This window comes from Ambystoma mexicanum, chromosome 13 (assembly GCF_040938575.1).
Source record: "Ambystoma mexicanum isolate Mex_15411 chromosome 13, UKY_AmexF1_1, whole genome shotgun sequence".
Lineage (NCBI taxonomy): Eukaryota > Metazoa > Chordata > Amphibia > Caudata > Ambystomatidae > Ambystoma > Ambystoma mexicanum.
Window position 1 is genome coordinate 699,794,592 of NC_090938.1, and position 18,942 is coordinate 699,813,533.

General features: G+C 46.5%; 1 protein-coding gene across 1 annotated transcript in view; it reads left to right on the forward strand.

The window, feature by feature from the left end:
- The window catches only part of TEKTL1 (tektin like 1), a 165,336-nt gene that overhangs the window by 81,408 nt on the left and 64,986 nt on the right, over window positions 1–18,942 (forward strand). The window contains exon 4 of the mRNA XM_069634786.1: window positions 3,806–4,022. Within this exon, the coding sequence (XP_069490887.1) occupies window positions 3,806–4,022 (217 nt within the window). The remainder of the gene's footprint in view (window positions 1–3,805; window positions 4,023–18,942) is intronic.

The window sequence follows — 18,942 nt, forward strand, 5'->3', positions numbered from 1 at the left end:
ACTCTCACTCTCACTCTCACTCTCACTCTCACTCTCTCTCACTCACTCTCACTCTCTCTCACTCTCTCACTCTCTCTCACTCTCTCTCACTCTCTCTCACTCTCTCTCACTCTCACTCTCACTCTCACTCTCTCTCACTCTCTCTCACTCTCACTCTCTCTCACTCTCTCTCACTCTCACTCTCTCTCACTCTCTCTCACTCTCTCTCACTCTCTCTCACTCTCTCTCACTCTCTCTCACTCTCACTCTCTCTCACTCACTCTCACTCACTCTCACTCTCTCTCACTCTCTCACTCTCACTCACTCTCACTCTCTCTCACTCTCTTTCTCTCGTTTGTGAAGTATGGTTGACATTTTGCCTCCCTCGCTCTGTCTGTGTCTCCCACCTGCCTGGTCAGCAGGGAGCATGCCTCTCAAAAAGGCTGCCTCTGGTAGTAGCAGTTTGCGGACCTCCTTACTGCATCTTTCCCACTTGCCAGTCATTGTAGTCCTTTGACAGAGGTAACCTCATTGTTTTCTTCCTTCTCTTAACGATCGACTTTACGCAGTCAGTCCTGATTAAGCAGTGATTACCAACGTTGACTGCGGGTTAGGACATTCTACTTTCCTGCGTTCAAGCATTGAGTAGTAAAGACATGGTGTAGCCCAGGTGATGTCAGAAAGCATGAGCGAGAATTTCCTGTGGAATTCAATTTGATGTTGGTAAAACTGTGATGGAACAGTTGTGTGCTTGTCAATTACTCCCCCAAACTAAGATGATAGCCACAGAAATGTTTAAATGAGCCCACCTGTTAGCATTCGACGCATGGGCAAGATGGTGTTGGCTGTCTGTTGCATATGTAGCTGAGTTGGGGTGTTGCATATAGCGGACACGTCATTAAGGTATCTGGGTGGGTGGGTAACCCTACCAGCGCTCAGCTAGAGTATCTTTAATCTGCGGGGATCCTCGCTCGTCCATTGCCAGTATGGCAGAACAGCAATACCCATCCCATACATAACACAAACTCTAGCCTTCTCTATGGCAACCCAATTCTAGGAGGGTCCTCAGCGGCTGTATGGAATGACTATTCACTTTGTGGTACCACATTGAAGTGAACCTTGCAAATTTCATATCACCTATCCATACTTTTCCAAATGTTTCAAAGTTGTATTCTTACTTGTTAACAGTAGCTTTATCAAATATCCCAATTGGCTTCAGAGTTTACTAATAAAAAGTCCAACATGTTTTTCAACCTGCATAAACATATCCGTCACTGCTAGCATGCGTCTCTAGATAGCCGGAGTATGCAGATTGAATGCTAAAGGCCCATTAGAGTGGTCTGCCCCAACACCTATGGTCACATTTAAAAGTATAACAAAGCAGTTAAACCTCCAAACTTCCAGGATTGCCCGAGCACACCCTTGAGACCCGCCTCTTGCATCTAAACATTACATTAGGTACTAACTTCACTCTCTCCAAGTGTGACTTGGCACCTCAGTCCCATTTTCACAACTCATTCGGACACATCCTCTTCCTGCATTTCAGATCTATGGTCCACCTATCAGGACTGACATGCACCCATGCAGTCACAAAACACTCTTCCCCGATGCATCCCTGCCTTTTATTTGCAGCACCAATTTCCCTTTTTCCAATTCTCTTATCTTCTCCCTGCTCGTTTTTCCTTCCAGAGACCAAAGTCTGGATACCAGTGCTATCATTGGGCCGGATCTTCCTGGGTCTGTCAAAAAACGTCTCCCCGGATCTGCTCCCCAATACTAGGAAATTCATGCGCACTCTACATTTATTTTAGAATCCCAGTGCACTCCACATTTATTTTAGAATCCGTGTGCACTCCACATTCATTTGGCACATGTATTTTAGAATCCATGTGCACTCCACATTTATTTCAGTATCCGTGTGCACTCCACATTTATTTTAGAATCCATGTGCCCTCCACATTTATTTTAGAATCCGTGTGCCCTCCACATTTATTTTAGAATCCGTGTGCACTCCACACTTATTTCAGAATCCATGTGCACTCCACATTTATTTTAGAATCCATGTGCACTCCACATTTATTTTAGAATCCATGTGCCCTCCACATTTATTTTAAAATGCCCCAGTGCAGGATTTGAACCGTGGTCGGTGGACTCAGTGGCGAGACACTGCGCCACAAGACCACTTGAGATTTTGAGCAGGAGTCCTATCTTGGGGGTTTAAAAGGTGTGCACATTTGTACTTTGCGGACAACGTTATAAGAAATTGGGCTATTTTCCAGGTGCTCATGGTTCATCTTGTGAGGGCCTGAGAGTCAAATGTTTATGGGGGCGATTAAGATACCTACCCTACACCCCCCAAATACTCCCCCGCTGCACTCCGCCCTTCCTGTGCTAGGTGGGATCCCCCAGTAAAAGAAAGTCTATTTCCACCAATGCTGGATATGCCAGGTGGGGCCACAATACGCCACTCTACGGACAGGACGCGGCTTGTTGAACTACTAGGGTGGAGTTTCGGTGCAGTGTTAAGGTCTGTCAGCATAACACCGTAACGGATGGCATTCTGCGCCAGTGCTACTTATACTCATTAATGCGCTCATGTTACCAGTGTAGAGCAACATTAAGTCAGAAGTGTGCCCTTGACCCTAAGCATCATACAGCAGAATGTCCCTGTCTTACTGCTGGTTGTGGCTCTCTGTCACTCCAGATGACTCCAGGATACAGTGGAATCACCCTGTCAGAATGCTGTCTTCAGCTCTCTGTCACTGTAGTGATTACCCCAGGCTGCAGTGGAATCCCCATGTCTGACTGCTCTCTTTCACTGTCTCTCTCCTGGTGACGTTAGTATGCCACTGAATCTCCCTGTCAGACTGCAATCTTTGACTCCCTGATGACTTCAGTATGCAGCTGAATGTCCCTGCCTGTCTTTGTCTCTCTGTCTTTCTCATGGAGGACCACAGGACGCAGCAGACTATCCCAGTCTGACTGCTGGTTGTGGCTCTCTGTCTCTCCGGATGGCTTCAGGATACAGCGGATTCTCCCTGTCAGATTGCTGTCTTTGCCTCCCTGTCTTTCTTTCTCCTGATGGGTTTATAATGCAGCAGAATCTTCCTGTCAGATTGCTGTCTTTATCTCTGTCTCTCCTTATGGCTTCAGGATACAGTGGAATCTCCCTGTCAGACTGCTATCTTTGCCTCCCTCCTGATGGGTTTAGTATGCAGCAGAATCTTCCTGTCAGATTGCTGTCTTTATCTCTGTCTCTCCTTATGGCTTCAGGATACAGTGGAATCTCCCTGTCAGACTGCTGTCTTTGCCTCCCTGTCTCTCTCCTGATGGGTTTGCAGCAGAATCTTCCTGTCAGATTGTTGTCTTTATCTCTGTCTGTCCTTATGGCTTCAGGATACAGTGGAATCTCCCTGTCAGACTGCTGTCTTTGCCTCCCTGTCTCTCTCCTGATGGGTTTGCAGCAGAATCTTCCTGTCAGATTGTTGTCTTTATCTCTGTCTGTCCTTATGGCTTCAGGATACAGTGGAATCTCCCTGTCAGACAGCTGTCTTCGCCTCCCCGTCTCTCTCCTGGTGATTTTAGTATGCAGCAGAATTTCCCTGTCAGACACTTGTGTTTGGTTTTCTGTCTCTCTCCTGGTGACTTCAGTATGCAGCAGAATCTCCCTGTCAAACTGCTGTCTTGGACTCTGTGTCTCTCCTGATGACTTCAGGGTTCTGCTGTTCCTCTCTGTCGGATTGCTCTCCCTGTCCCAGTCTCTAGTGGTAACCTCCGGATGCTGCTGTCCCTCATGATGACCCTGGACTTCTGCTGTCTCCCACAGGAACTGGCGTCCTGCCGCCGCAGCCTATCAGAATGCACCCAGGAGCGGACCCGGGTGCTGGACCTGGTTACCCACTGCCTGAGCACTGTGCTGCGGGATAACGAGACTGAAGCCCTCCTCAGCAGCAACCCCATGGCCCCTAAAAAGGGCCCGATCCGCTGGGGAGGGGAAAAGAATGCCACCCCCAAGGCCGACCCCCTCGGCTGCTTCACACCAGGTGAGCCCTTTATTCGGAATCTGGAGCAATGTGGAGGGAATTCCCCCTTCCTAAACTGGAGACATTGGAGTAAAATCCCCTCTTACGCTACAATCTGGAGTATATGAGTTCAGCCTCCCCTCACAAAAAATGTGGCGGTTATACGGGTAGTTTCTCCCCTCTCAAACTTTGAGACAGATGAAATGTTAGCTCCCAAATCGCAATCTGGAGATCCAGGTGAAAATTAAAAATCGCCTCTCAAATTGGAATCTGGCAGTCTACTCTCAAATTAAATCCGGGGCTTTTTCAGGGGACCTCTTCCCTCTCAAACTGAAATCATAGTGGCATATAACTGAAATAGCCCCTCAAACTGGAAACTGGGATCATGTGGATGAAATCTCCCCTCTCCTCTCAAACTAGAATCAGGCCCCATACGCGCCAGTTGCAGCTTTACTCAAACTAGAATCTGGCCATCATGCAGGTTAACTCACCCGTCTCAAACTAGAATCTGGACATCAAGCAGGTCAACTCACCCCTCCCAAACTACAACATGTTTTCCTGCCAGGTCTACTCACCCCTCTCAAACTACAAACTAGCCTCCAAAACAAGTCAACTCACCCCTCTCAAACTAGAATCTTGGCCAGAGGTAGGTCAGCTCACCCCTCTCAAACTAGAATCTTGGCCAGAGGTAGGTCAACTCATCCATCTCAAACTACAACAGGCCTCCTGACAGGTCAACTCACCCCTCTCAAACTACAAACTGGCCTCCTGACAGGTCAACTCGCCCATTTCAAACTAGAATCTGGCCACCATGCAGGTCAACTCAACCCTCTCACACTACAACCTGGCCATCATGCAGGTCAACTCACCCGATCTCAAACTAGAATCTTGCCCTGAGGCAGGTGAACTCACCCCTCTCAAACTAGAATCTGGCTATCATGCAGGTCAACTTCCTAAGGCAGGTCAACTCACCCGTCTCAAACTAGAATCTGGACATCAAGCAGGTCAACTCACCCCTCTCAAACTACAACACGTTTTCCTGGCAGGTCAACTCACCCGTCTCAAACTACAAACTAGCCTCCAAAACAGGTCAACTCACCCCTCTCAAACTTGAATCTTGGCCAGAGGTAGGTCAGCTCACCCCTCTCAAACTAGACTCTTGGACAGAGGTAGGCCAACTCATCCATCTCAAACTACAACCTGGCCTCCTGTACATAAGGTAAGTAACATCCCCACTGAAAACCTAACTCCACGGTCCGGGGCTAACCATAAATATTTATACACGAATGAGAACAGGTACACAAAATTTAGTGTAGAAAATCGCTCATCTGTCTAACAGAGGATGTTTAGTGATGACCTATAACCATTGGTCCTGAAAAAAAATGGAAAAAAAGTTTTTTTAGTAGTGTTTTATTGATTTTGAGTATGATAATTAAAATGGTCACATTTATGAAAGTTTGTTGTACATCAAGTCCATTTTTTCAGGACCAATGGTTAAAGGGCATCACTAAACATCCTCTGTTAGACAGATGAGTGATTTTCTAGACTAAATTTTGTGTACCTGTTCTCCTTCATGTATAAATATATATGCCAGATAACACCATGAAATGTCCCATTTCAAACTAGAATCTGGCCACCATGCAGGTTAACTCAACCCTCTCAAACTACAACCTGGCCATCATGCAGGTCAACTCACCCCATCTCAAACTAGAATCTGGCCATCATGCAGGTCAACGCACCCCCTCAAACTACAACCTGGCCTCCTGACAGGTCAACTCACCCCTCTCAAACTCGAATCTTGGCCCGTGGCAGGTCAACTCACCCCTCTCATACTAGAATCTGGACATCATGCAGGTCAACTCCCTCAGGCAGGTCAACTCACCCCTCTCAAACTAGAATCTGGACATCACGCAGGTCAACTCCCTGAAGCAGGTCAACTCACCCCTCTCAAACTAGAATCTGGACATCATGCAGGTCAACTCACCCATCTCAAACTAAAACGTGGCCTCCAGGCAGGTCAACTCACCCCTCTCAAATTACAACAATTTTTTCCTGGCAGGCCAACACACCCCTCTCAAACTACAAACTAGTCTCCAAAACAGGTCAACTCACCCCTCTCAAACTAGAAGCTGGCCATCATGCAGGTCAATTCGCCCTTCAAACTAGTTTCTGGCCTCATGCAGGTCAACTCACCCCTCTCAAACTACAACCTGGCCTCCAGACAGGTCAAATGACCCCTCTCAAGCTACAACCAGCTCTCCTGGCAGGTCAACTCACCCCTCTCAAACTAGAATCTGGCCACCATGCAGGTCAATTTGCCCCTCGAAATAGATTCTGGCCTCATGCAGGTCAACTCACTAATCTCAAACTAGAACATTGATGCCATGCAGGTCAACTCGCCCCACTAAAACTAAAATCTTGCAATATACTAGTCAAATGAACTCTGACCCTGGAACCTGGTGGATTTGCAGCTTTACTCCAACCCTCAAACTAGAATCTGGACACCATCCAGGTGAATTTCCACCTCTCAAACTACAAACTGGCAGGTCAACTCTTCCCTTCTCCAAATAGAACCTGGCCACCATGCATGTCAACTGGCTCCTCCCAAACTAGAATCTGGTAACATACACACTTGAGCCCTGGAACTTGGAGCAATGCAGCTTCAATCTCACCCTCAAACTAGAATCTGGCCTCCAGTCAGGTCATCTTACCCGTTTCAAATTAGAATCTGGCCACCAGTCAGGTCATCTTACCCGTTTCAAATTAGAATCTGGCCACCAGGCAGGTCAACTCACTCTTTTCAAACTAGAATCTGGCCTTCATTCTCCCTAAATTAGAATAAGGCCATTTTGCGGATGAATGTCCCCGCTGATCATAATGGAATCTGGTGCCCATGTGGGTGACCTCTCCCCTCTCGTTCTGAAATCTAGCAACCATGCCAGTGAACTCTCCCCTCTCATAATGGAATTTGGGGACATGCTGATGAACATTCTCCTCCCGCACTGGAATTGGCCTCACATGAGTCAAGTACATTCTGATCCTGGGGCAAGGCATCCTTAGCCTCTGCTCACTAACTAGACTCTGGCCGCCATGCAGACCAACCCTCCCATATCGAACTAGGATCAAGCACATACAAGTCAAATACACTCTAACCTTGGAATCTGCTGTAGGTCAGTTTTAATCTCGCCATTCAACGGAGAATCTGGCTGCCATGTGGGCAAACTCCCACTCTCATAATGGAATCTGGTGCCCATGTGGGTGAGCTGTCCACTCTCATACTGGAATCTGTCCGGCGTAAAGGTGAACTCTCCCCTCTCACAATGGGCACTGGAAGCCATCCAGGCTAACCCTTACCTCTCAGAATGAAATCTGGAGCCCATGCAGAGGATTTCTCCCCTCTCATAATGGAATCTGTCCACCATGAAGGTGAACTCTTCCCCCACCCCCCCCCCCCCCCCCCACTATGGAATCTGTAAAAGCCATCCAGGCTTACCTTCCCCCTCTCATAATGGAATCTGGAGCCCATGCAGGTGAATTATATCCCCTCTCATATTGGAATCTGTCTGCTGTGAAGGTGAACTCCCCCCTCTCACTTTGGAAACTGGAAGCCATCCAGGCTAACCCTCCCCTGTCATAATGAAATCTGACCGCTGTGAAGGAGCACTCTCCCCAACAAGGCCAACATATGTTTGGGGATGCTTGTGGTCTCCTGCAGAAGGGATGAATCATAAGGATGGGTAACAAGGAAATAGCTCAACATTTGCTGGAATAGAACTGCCCCTTTTGGGGTGGGACCAAGCCTGATTTGCATATGGTCTTTCCCCTTCTGTAATGGCTTGGAGGGTTAAGAACAATGGTCTGGAGGGTTGCCCAGAACAATGCTAGAGTTTAAGTTTAATTCTAAACCTTCCAGCCATTACCTCTTTTGTTTTGCTGTAGTCACTCCGAGTGAGATGGGTATGCCAGACAAGGGTCCCATGCCTGCTGGGCCTAGAGACCCAAACTATTCCTCACTGAGGAGGCCCAACAAAACTGAAACATGTTTGGGGATACTTGTTGACTAGTGCAGAAGGGATGGGACCAAGCAATTCGGGATGGAGAGCCACTTTTGGGGTGGGACCAAGCCTAATTTGCATATGGTCTTTCCCCTTTTGTAATGGCTTGGCAGACAAAGAACGATGATCTGGAGTGTTGCCAGTAGCAATGCCAGAGGTTAAGATTAATTATAAGCCTTCCAGCCATCACCTCTTGTTTTGCTAGAGGCTGGACTCTGGCATGAAGCGCGATTTAGAAAAGCAATTGACATTTCTTTTCTTAGGAGTCACCTAATAGCTAGGGGGAGCATGCAAAATGGTGGTGATATGCAGCACTCTGGTGGATAACCCTCGGTCAATGCACTTTGTGTGTACTAGTCCACCATATGGAAATTGCATCCCTGTAACACATGCCCAGAGTGGTGACAGCAACTACAAAAGCGCTGCCAATGAAACTGGCTTCTGTTTTTTCAGGTTTTGAAATCAAATGGCCAGGTTCTCATGTTATATGCTAGGTAACTATTTACTGTACGTAATGTAAGCAACATCCCCACTGAAAACCTAACTACACGGTCCGGGGCTAACCATAAATATTTATACACGAAGGAGACCAGGTACACAAAATGTAGTCAGAAAATCGCTCATCTGTCTAACAGAGGATGTTTAGTGATGACCTATAACCATTGGTCCTGAAACAAAATGTAAAAAATGTTTTTTTAGTAGTGTTTTATTGATTTTGAGTATGATAATTAAAATGGTCAAATTTATGAAAGTTTGTTGTACATCAAGTCCATTTTTTCAGGACCAATGGCTATAGGTCATCACTAAACATCCTCTGTTAGACAGATGAGCGATTTTCTAGACTAAATTTTGTGTACCTGTTCTCCTTCGTGTATAAATATATATGCCAGATAACGTCATGAAATGTCCAAGTACTCATGCTGTACTCATTGCTAGGTTCTCATGTTATATGCCAGATAGTGCCAAAAATGCCCAAGTACTCGTATTGCAGGTTCTGCTATCCAATACTAGGTTTTCATATTATATACCAGATAGTGCCAAGAAATGCCCAAGTACTCGCATTGCAGGTTCTGCTATCCAATGCTAGGTGTTATAGGCCAGATAGTGCCATGAAAATGTATCAGGGGTTTCTCCAAGGCAGGTTGTGCCAACAGTGCCAAAGTATTTCAAAAAGGAGCGTACGCCAAGCAAGAAGTAACAGTTTTATTGCAGGCCCAGACGCAGCTGGGAGAGCACAATTCAATCAGCACAGTGGAACAGGTCTTTGAGAAGGGAGCTGTCGGTGCCGCCCACCGCGGCTAAACTTTTTATATAGTTAAACCACTACTAGCATAAAACAAAGTTAGCAACACTGTTGTATTATCCTACAAACCTTATTGTATATGTCAGTCCCCTATAGCTAGACATACGTTAATCAAGCATGATTGTAGCAAACCCTCTTGACCACCTCTTCCCATGGCCGCCCTACGTGACGTCACAAACCTTCCCACAATGCCCCACAATGACAAGCATTTCATGACATAATTGTACTGACCACCAGAACTTTACTCTTCTGCCAGTGGTCAGTTCTCATCAGAAACACAATGCAACCTGGGTTTGGCAATGAAGAGACCTTCACACTACATCTAACCAATGAGGGGCCTTGCTGACACCGGCAAGGACCTAAACACTGTTGCAACACCAATACTCTCCACCTGATTGGTCCCTACCCAGCTTATCCCCTCACCCCACAGCCCTCTCCCAAGGCCCATCTGCCACAGGGAGATTTGAAACCTTGAACCCCAGCATAAAATTCCTTCCTTTTATCCAGTATTTTTTCATTAAAGACATTCCTTTCCCAGTGAGTGCCCGAGAACCGGGCTTGCTGACCTCGAAAGTATTGGCTGCAATCATCTGTCAGTGACTCCAGTCCCCTGGGAGCGGATGATGTGCAACATTTCACTAGCGCGCTGCTGCGGCTGAGTGCTCGAGAAATCAATGTCTGCCTGAAATACAGGGTCCGTCAGTGTGAAAATCAAAGGCTTACTTACCTGCTGCCTTTATGTCAGGGTGACTGTGGTATGGGTCATGTTATACTGTACTACTTGTGCTGCCCTCAGCCCCAGGGTCTCTATTTCCCCAGCTTCCCCCTGGGTGCCCCCACCCCTACTTTATCCCGCAAACTCCTCAGCCGCACTTGCGCACACAGTGTGAGGTCCCAGCTCACCTGTCCTGCAGGAATTGTAGATGGGCAACTAACCCCTCCCCAACCGTCTCGTCAGAGACTATTAATACACACTTCTGACTTGACAGCTCAGGGGGTAAAGGGGAATTGGATAACAAAACAAAAGGCCCGATCTCCGCTGCAAACACTGCTTCTTCACTCGGGCTCTTGATTTCTTAGTTCTTACGGCTGTAATCTTTCAGGCGGGACCTACAATTAAACACACTACAGGTTAGATCTACTGCTGTTCTTTTTTGAATCCCCACTAAACCCTTGTACTCCTACTCCCCTTCTTGAATTACCTGATTGCCTTCCTTACTCCCTTTTCCGGCTGACCATAATACTCCACAAAATCATTCTCAAAGGACTTGTGTCTCCTCATGTTAATAAGTCTCTAGATAAATTGTTTGCTGATTTGCACTGCTCTCTTTTGTTGTCAGAGGTCTTGAATGTATTTACATAGAACTCTAGTGTCTCTTGACTTTTCCTTTTACATTGCTCTTTGTCTTTACTCTTTCTGCTTTTCTTGTTTCACTTTCTTCCCATAAAATGTCCAGCAAATATCCCTATTTGCTGATCTCCACGCTGTGCTCAAGTTTCAGTACTTTTCCTAAGCGCGGGGATTATCTGCAGCTCCCTTGCTTCAGACACTCGCTTTCTGATGTGTGGCCCGATTCTCCTTGTCGCTCCCGAAAACAACTTGGAAATATAATATTTATCACAGCGCTGACGACGTTCTGCACCCACACTGCCTCTGCCAAGCTCTCTCTCTCCATTCTGTGCCGCTACGTTACTGCTGCCTTTACCAGGCCGCGTTGGGAGGTTTCATGGCAATGGGTGATGCTCCCCTTGGAAACGTGACACTTCTCCATGGTGCACGCATGCCGCTGGGTCCTTTACTCTAACCCAGGCCGCTCACGCTAACTTCTCTGACATGACCAGAGTTTCTAATGAACAAAACGAATTGACTCGCCTCGCTTGCTTCACGCTTGACAGCTTCAGGTGCTTGTATTATAACGTTACTAGAATAAATACACTGTACACAGTCTGTGGAATCTACAAACAACGGATTACTTTTCACTTAAGAACTATTCTTGAAGACTATATGGCTTACATCCATAAACTTTTTACATAGCGCTGACTTTGTAAATTTACAGTGACACTTAGCATATTGTTCTTCTCTCAAGGTTTTTTCCTTATGAAACTGGAGCGCTCGTTGCCGTGACCTCTCTTGATCAGATCTGCTGATGAAAGGCAGCTTAGAACCTTGGAGAAGGTTCCAAATTGTGTCACAGCTGCCCTTCCTCCAATCATTCACGAGTTGAAGCTTCACCATTTTGGAATGGGATAACCCCATTTCCCTATAATGTCTGTTGGGAAATTTACAATTAAACTTGAAAAAACCCTGAACTCTACCACCCCACTGGAGCTTAATTAATCCAATTCAGCCTACCGCTGCCTCCCTGCCTTCTAGACCTGACACATGGAACACAAGTGACTTGTGCAGCTGTCAATTGTGTTGCCCCGCTCTAGGGATGCCCCCTCATACCCGCGGCTAATAACTGGTCTCCCTTGAGAGCGCTGCATTTGCACCTTTACCGCAAAATGCCCAATACTCATATTGTACAAACTGCTTTCCAATGCTAGGTTCTCATGTTGTATGACAGATAGTGCCATGGAATGCCCAAGTACTTGTGCCATATTCCAGGTATTGCTATCAAATGCTAGGTCCCAACATCATATGTCAGGTAATGCCATGAAATGCCCTGTGCGCGCATCATGTGCCAGGTATTCTATCAAATGGCCATGTCCCAACATAATAGACTGCGTCCCTCATTCTATGCATGGTACTCACATCATATGCCAGGTATTACAAGCTACTGAGGTAAAACAGCAAATAATTACACCATATGCTAGGTGTTACCATCAAGTGGCAAGAATGCTCATCTCAAGGCCAAGGGTAGCGCAGTAGCAAGGAGGTCCTGCCAAGCCTGTCTCCAGGCAAAACAACAGTAAGGCCGATAAGTGGCCTAAATTCTCATGGGCTCCAAGGGCTGCGAGATGCCTCAAAGGCATTCAGAAAGTAACATATGGGACACTGGGCCTCATTATAAGTTTGCTGGTATCCTGTCAGAAAATCCAGCAGGATACCAGCAAGCGTACCTACCTTTTCCTCTGCCTGATATCCCGGTGTAACCGGGATATTAGAGGCAGTGGACACTTCCGGTACATAGGACTCCATGGGGGGATTTGCTGGTATATTCGTGACCGGCAATACTGGTGCTGAAAATACTGGCTGTTTTATGCTGGTGGTGCTCGAGTTATCGCCAGGCTCTGACTGGATATAGGGCAACAGGGCAATGCCCTAACCAAAAATGTAAAATGCTAGTGTGAGCCAGTTTTGTGGGTCAAAGTAGGCCACTTTCTTGGCCAATGTGGGCCAGTTTGATCAGTTTCTTCACTATAAGGCTAGTAGTTTTGACCATTGTTGCTGAATAAATATTGTTTAAATTGCACAATCTGCATTACATTTGATCAACCCACCAACCCCCACCTAAGGTACTATTCAGTCTGCCAGTCTGCCACAAAAGGACTGAATTGCCTTTTTCAATGGTGGACCACTTTTTCATTGGTGCCCGAGATAATTGTATGCCCCATTCTGACCCTGGTCAGGTTACCCCCACTGGCATACTTGTATACGTAAATACTGGCATTTTTATACGACACCGGCAGGTCTGTTGCCTCTTTGGGCTCTCCTCAATCACTATGTTCGTCTCCCTGTGAGCGTGTGAAAGCGCCACACAGGTGCCATAACTAAAAGCTGGATGATTGCTACACTCCCGTACGAGGGCACCGCCCATCGTATTCTGAGACTTGTGTGCCTTCACATGAGGTCACAAGGATCAACCTAGTGTTTTCACAGGGAAATGGCGCTGTCTGTATTCCACAGTCTTCAGTCAGAGCAATGCAAGTTTTGCAGAGAGTCATCTTCTCTTTAGAGGCGAATGGGCTTGCCTGGGTCCCCGACACTATTTATCTTCATTCTACTTGAGTCCAATAGTAGCCTGTTCTTCTGCCCCTCATTCACCCCTATTTTGACTTTGCTGCCCTTTGATTTTGTTTCCCGTCTTACCTGTTAACGGTGTGGTCTCCACGTGGCTTATACATCAAAGCTCCGCTATTTCCTTTTCGCATGTTGGCTGCGGTGAAGTGGCTGGTAGAGAGATTTCCATGTGGCTCCAAGGTTCAGAAAGGCTCGTCAGGCTGTGGGCAGCCATTCCAAGGAGGTCTGCAAAGAACACATGTTCCATGTCTTTAAAACACAGCAGAAAACAAATGATTGCTGCTTGGGCACACCACCCGTGCAACCATGGTTGAGATAAGGCCCATAGGGCTGGCTTTCGGGGTGCTCAGCGAGAGCATCAATACTAGGCATCACAATGAAACGGTGGAGGACACACTCGGTTGAGATCAGCACGACTTTGTTCTGATACAACATAGTTACAGAGAAAGACAGCCTTATTGATAAGTCAATCAAAAGGCATTGATCAATAGTGCTCTTGCTGGACCTCGAAGAGCGCATCAGTGGCACGTCTCTAAAACGTATTCAAACATGAGGCTCCCCAGTTCTAGCAGCTCCATCAAATGACGAGGTGGTGCAATATGAGCAGAAGCAGGTAACAGTAACCCCATTATCGTGAAGTCAAGAAACGAGGGTTACCCCACATCTAGACACCAAGTTTTACCTATGTGGTTCCCAAAACGCCCCATTTGATTAACACAGCTGAATCGGTGAAGGTCGATGGATTCATTCATTCTAATTTTTAAGGTCAAGGTCTTTCATAGTATATTTCTATGAGAGATGATTGGTTGCCACAACCCATTAAAGGGGACAGAAGTGAGGCAGTCTTGGCGCCATTCAACTTGAAAGTGTCAGAGTAGGCTACATTGATCCCCATTGATGTCATGCATCGCCCCTGGAAGTGTTGGCAACAATGGAAGTACTCTTAACATGGTTTCCTATGGTTCCATTATGACGGTCTAGTCTTTCTGCAATATGGCCGCTGACACTATAATGCTAGGAACATTGCCTCTCTCCGATGCGTTGTATCCATCTCCTGGACCTCGCTGCCAGTTCCTGTTTTCACAGTTTTCTAGTATTCTCTTCAGTCTCAGTCATTCCGTGCCTTCCTTTCTCGTCTCCTGTCCCCGCACTTCCGGGTTGGTCTTCAGTCTTCAGGTAACGCTCCGTGGTTGTTTACTTTTCTTTTTTCACTTTTCATTCTTTCCTTATTAGCGGTTCTGTCCCACGTTCTGTATATCATTAAATTTTTTCTGTTTAACTTTACTTCGAGCTACCTAGCAGTTTGCTTTCACCGCCCTCTGCGGTTCGTAGGCTTTACTTTTGGTTTGTGCCGTACCTCTTCTTACGCGTACGGTACCCTTTCCTGCTGTTTATCTCCCCATTGAACCTGCCTTATCTCTCCTCTTTTTTCAGCCTTTATTTATGACATCTTTATCTGTGCTGCATTCGCGATCGGGTGTAAGCGCCTTCTTTACTTTTCTGTCAAATCTCATTCCGGATAGTGAAACTTCACCGTACGCCGTTCTGGCTCTTGTCTTCCTCTCTGATTCTGCTTTCTGCTTTTTACGGAATCTGAATATTACTAGCCTTTCTGACTTCTATTGTTTCTGTTCTGTTCTATCCTTTTCGTCTGCATATTTTCCCTTTGCTCCCCAGACTGTTAACTGGCAGTTTTAGGGAGACCTGTTTCCTGTGGCACTTCCTTATTGTTTATTGGTGAAGTACATCCTAGAGTCTTTCTACATTTCCTGGTGAAGTACAGACTCCTTACATTGTTCCAGTTGGAATCAAGTTCTAAGAACTCTCATCTTAGTCCTGGACTGTTACCTATTCTACCAAGGAAGACAGACAATTCCAGTGTACACTCTATTCAGGGTTTTTCTTTTTTACGCCAAGCAGGCTTTTTCCCTGATTGTTTTTGGGAGCTTGCTCCTCCGGGGTCCCCTGGGCTGGGGCTTTTTAGGCCAGTCAAGGTGGCCTCTGAGGGAGCTCGCCCTAACCTTCATTAGAAGAAGGAAAAGAAGACCAAGGAACCCACAGAGCAAGACACAAGAAGGACTCCGAAGTACAGGAGAGCTCCATTGAGGATACAGTTGAGGAGGAGTCAAGGGAGGGGTCCCCAAGGCTTGACAGTATACAATGCCAAAGGATTCAAATGGCCTCGCTGGAACAATACCAAGAACTATGTAATGCCACTCAACGGTTGAGAGTGGAAGTCCAGACTTTACATGCAAAGAACCTAGCCCTTCGACAACAGGTTGCTGCTCGAGACGAAGGCAGAGGAGATCTTCCCCGTATGCCTTTTTCTTTCAGCAAGTTCGATGGAAACCCCAAGCAGATGAAGGAGTTTTTGGAGGCCTGCTCCATCTACTTTTCAGTCAGACGCAAGACTTTTGAGACTGGTCGATCCCGAGTTGGTTTCTTGATATCTAACTTGGTTGGGAGTGCGTTGGCCTGGGCCACTCCTTTTGTTACCAATTCGGACTCATCCGTTAATGACTATGACCAGTTTATCCAGAACTTTAAGGTCATGTTTGATCATCCGGAAGTCCAGTTTTCCACTTATGAAGCCATACTCGACATTAAACAAGGAACTCAGGACGTACAGACCTATGTAACGCAATTCCAAAAACTCTCCCAGAGCGCTGGATGGCCAGATTCAGCTCATCAAACAATATTTCGCAGAGGACTTCAGAAAGAGATTAAGGATGAGCTGGCTCAGATTGCTCGTCCTAATACATTTCAAGAACTCGTGACATTAGCACTACAGATCGAATACAGGCTGATGGAGGGACGTCACGAGAAGAAGAAGAGCCGGGGTAATTTCCCCTTGTTTAACCTACAGCCAGCATCCAGGGAAAGAGCCTGCACTGGGAACCCATGCAGATTGGTGCAACAAGAGGGCATTTGACGTCTGAGGAACGGAAGAGACAACGAGAACTAAACCTCTGGATGTACTGTGGGTTTTCTAAGCACGTTTTACAAAACTGCCCTTTATTTACCTTTAAATACTTTACAGACGCGAGCCCTGCAATTCTGTCATGACTTGCCTTTGGCTGGACACAAGGGGCAGAAGGCTACGATGGAACTAATCTCAAGAAGCTTCTGGTGGCCTTCTATATGCCAAGATGTACAGGCGTATGTTAAATCCAGCCCTGTTTGTGCTACCAACAAAGTTTCTAGACAGAGGCCTTCAGGACTGCTTCAGCAGGGCGAGTTGCCCTCTAGACCATGGGAACATATATCCATGGATTTCGTAGTCGATCTTCCTTCCTCCAATAAGACGACTGCCATATTGGTGACTGTAGACTCATACACCAAGATGGCCCACTTTTCTGCTTTACCAGAGGTACCCTCAGTATCTACGACCGCAGCACTGTTTCTCAAGGACATTGTTAGATTACATGGTATACCTCAGACCATTGTGACTGATCGGGGAACACAGTTCACCTCCAAATTCTGGTCGGCATTGTGTGAACAATTGGGAATCCAAAGAGCTTTCTCCTCAGGGGACCACCATCAATCTAATGGTCAGACAGAACGTCTGAATGCCAATCTTGAGCAATACATCCACTGTTTTTGCAACATGGAGCAGGATAACTGGGTAGATTTAATACCAATGGCAGAGTTTGCCTATAATAATACCCATCACACGGCCATAAACATGAGCCCTTTCAGATGCACTTATGGGTATGATCCCCATCATATACCTGGATTAGGGCAATCTGCCTCTAAGGCACCAGCTGTAGACGGACTATTATCTGGTCTCAACCAAATCCACAAAGATGCCTTAAAATCCTTGGAAGAGATCCGTAAGGTCTACAAGAGGTATGCTGACCTGAAAAGGGGTCCAAACCCGGAATGGAAGCCTGGTACGCGTGTTTGGTTGTCCACCAGATACCTACCACTATGGACTCATCTGGGAAAGTTATCTCCCAGATATATCGGTCCATTCTGGATTCTGTCAAAGATCAACCCAGTTGCCTAAAAATTACAGCTTCCTAGCAAGTTAAGGAGACTACATCCTGTGTTCCATACCTCATTGCTCAAGATTCATGTTAATGATCCCTTTGGGAGAACCATCCGGTCTACCACCTCCTCTTTGCCTCCTGAACCTGAAGAATACAAAGTTGCCAGACTGGTGGATTCCAGATATAGAAGAGGTGTCCTGCAATACTTGGTTCACTGGAAGGGATATCCCAGTTCAGAGAGGAACTGGGAACCAAGATCTCATGTACACACTCCCAGACTGGTACAACGTTTTCATAGGTTGTATCTAGGAAAACCCAGAGGAGAAACGTATAGAAGGGGGCATACCGTCATGCATCGCCCCTGGAAGTGTTGGCAACAATGGAAGTACTCTTAACATGGTTTCCTATAGTTCCATTGTGATGGGCTAATCTTTCTGCAAAATGGCTGCCGACACTATAATGCTAGGAACATTGCCTCTCTCTGATGCGTTGTATCCGTCTCCTGGACCTCGCTGCCAGTTCCTGTTTTCACAGTGTTCTAGCATTCTCTTCAGTCTCAGTCATTCCGTGCCTTCCTTTCACGTCTCCTTCTGTCCTCGCACTTCCGGGTTGGTCTTCCGTCTTCAGGTAACGCTCTGTGGTTGTTTACTTTTCTTTTTTCACTTTTCGTTCTTTCCTCATAAGCGGTTCTGTCCCGCCTTCTGTATATCCTTACATTTTTTCTGTTTAATTTTACTTCGAGCTACCAAGCAGTTTGCTTTCACCGCCGTCTGCGGTTCATAGTCTGTACTTTCGGTTTGTGCCATACCTCTTCTTAGGCGTACGGTACACTTTCCTGCTGTTTATCACCCCATTGAACCTGTCTTGTCTTTCCTCTTGATCCGCCTTTATTTATTACATCTTTATCTGTGCTGCATTCGCGATCGGGTGTTAGCGCCTTGTTTACTTTTCTGTCGGATCTCATTCCGGCTACTGAAACTTCACCGTATGCCGTTCTGGCTCTTGCCTTCCTCTCTGATTCTGCTTTCTCCTTTTTACAGAATCTGGATATTACTAGCCTTTCTGACTTCTATTGTTTCTGTTCTGTTCTATCCTTTTCGTCTGCATATTTTTCCTTTGCTCCCCAGACACTTAACCGGCAGTTTTAGGGAGACCTGTTTCCTGTGGCACTTCCTTATTGTTTATTGGTGAAGTACATCCCAGAGTCTTTCTGCATTTCCTGCTGGAAGTACAGACTCCTTACATTGTTTCAGTTGGAATCAAGTTCTAAGAACTCTCATCTTAGTCCTAGACTGTTACCTATTCTACCAAGGAAGACAGACAATTCCAGCGTACACTCTATTCAGGATTTTTTTTTTTACGCCAAGCAGGCTTTTTCCCTGATTGTTTTTGGGAGCTTGCTCCTCGGGGGTCCCCTGGGCTGAGGCTTTTTAGACCAGTCAAGGTGGCCTCTGAGGGAGCTCGACCTTACCTTCATCAGGAGAGGGAGCTCGACCTTACCTTCATCAGAAGAAGGAAAAGAAGACCAAGGAACCCCGCAGAGCAAGACGGACTCCGAAGCACAGGAGAGCTCCATTGAGGATTACAGGTGAGGAGGAGTTAAGGGAGGGGTCCCCAGGGCTTGACA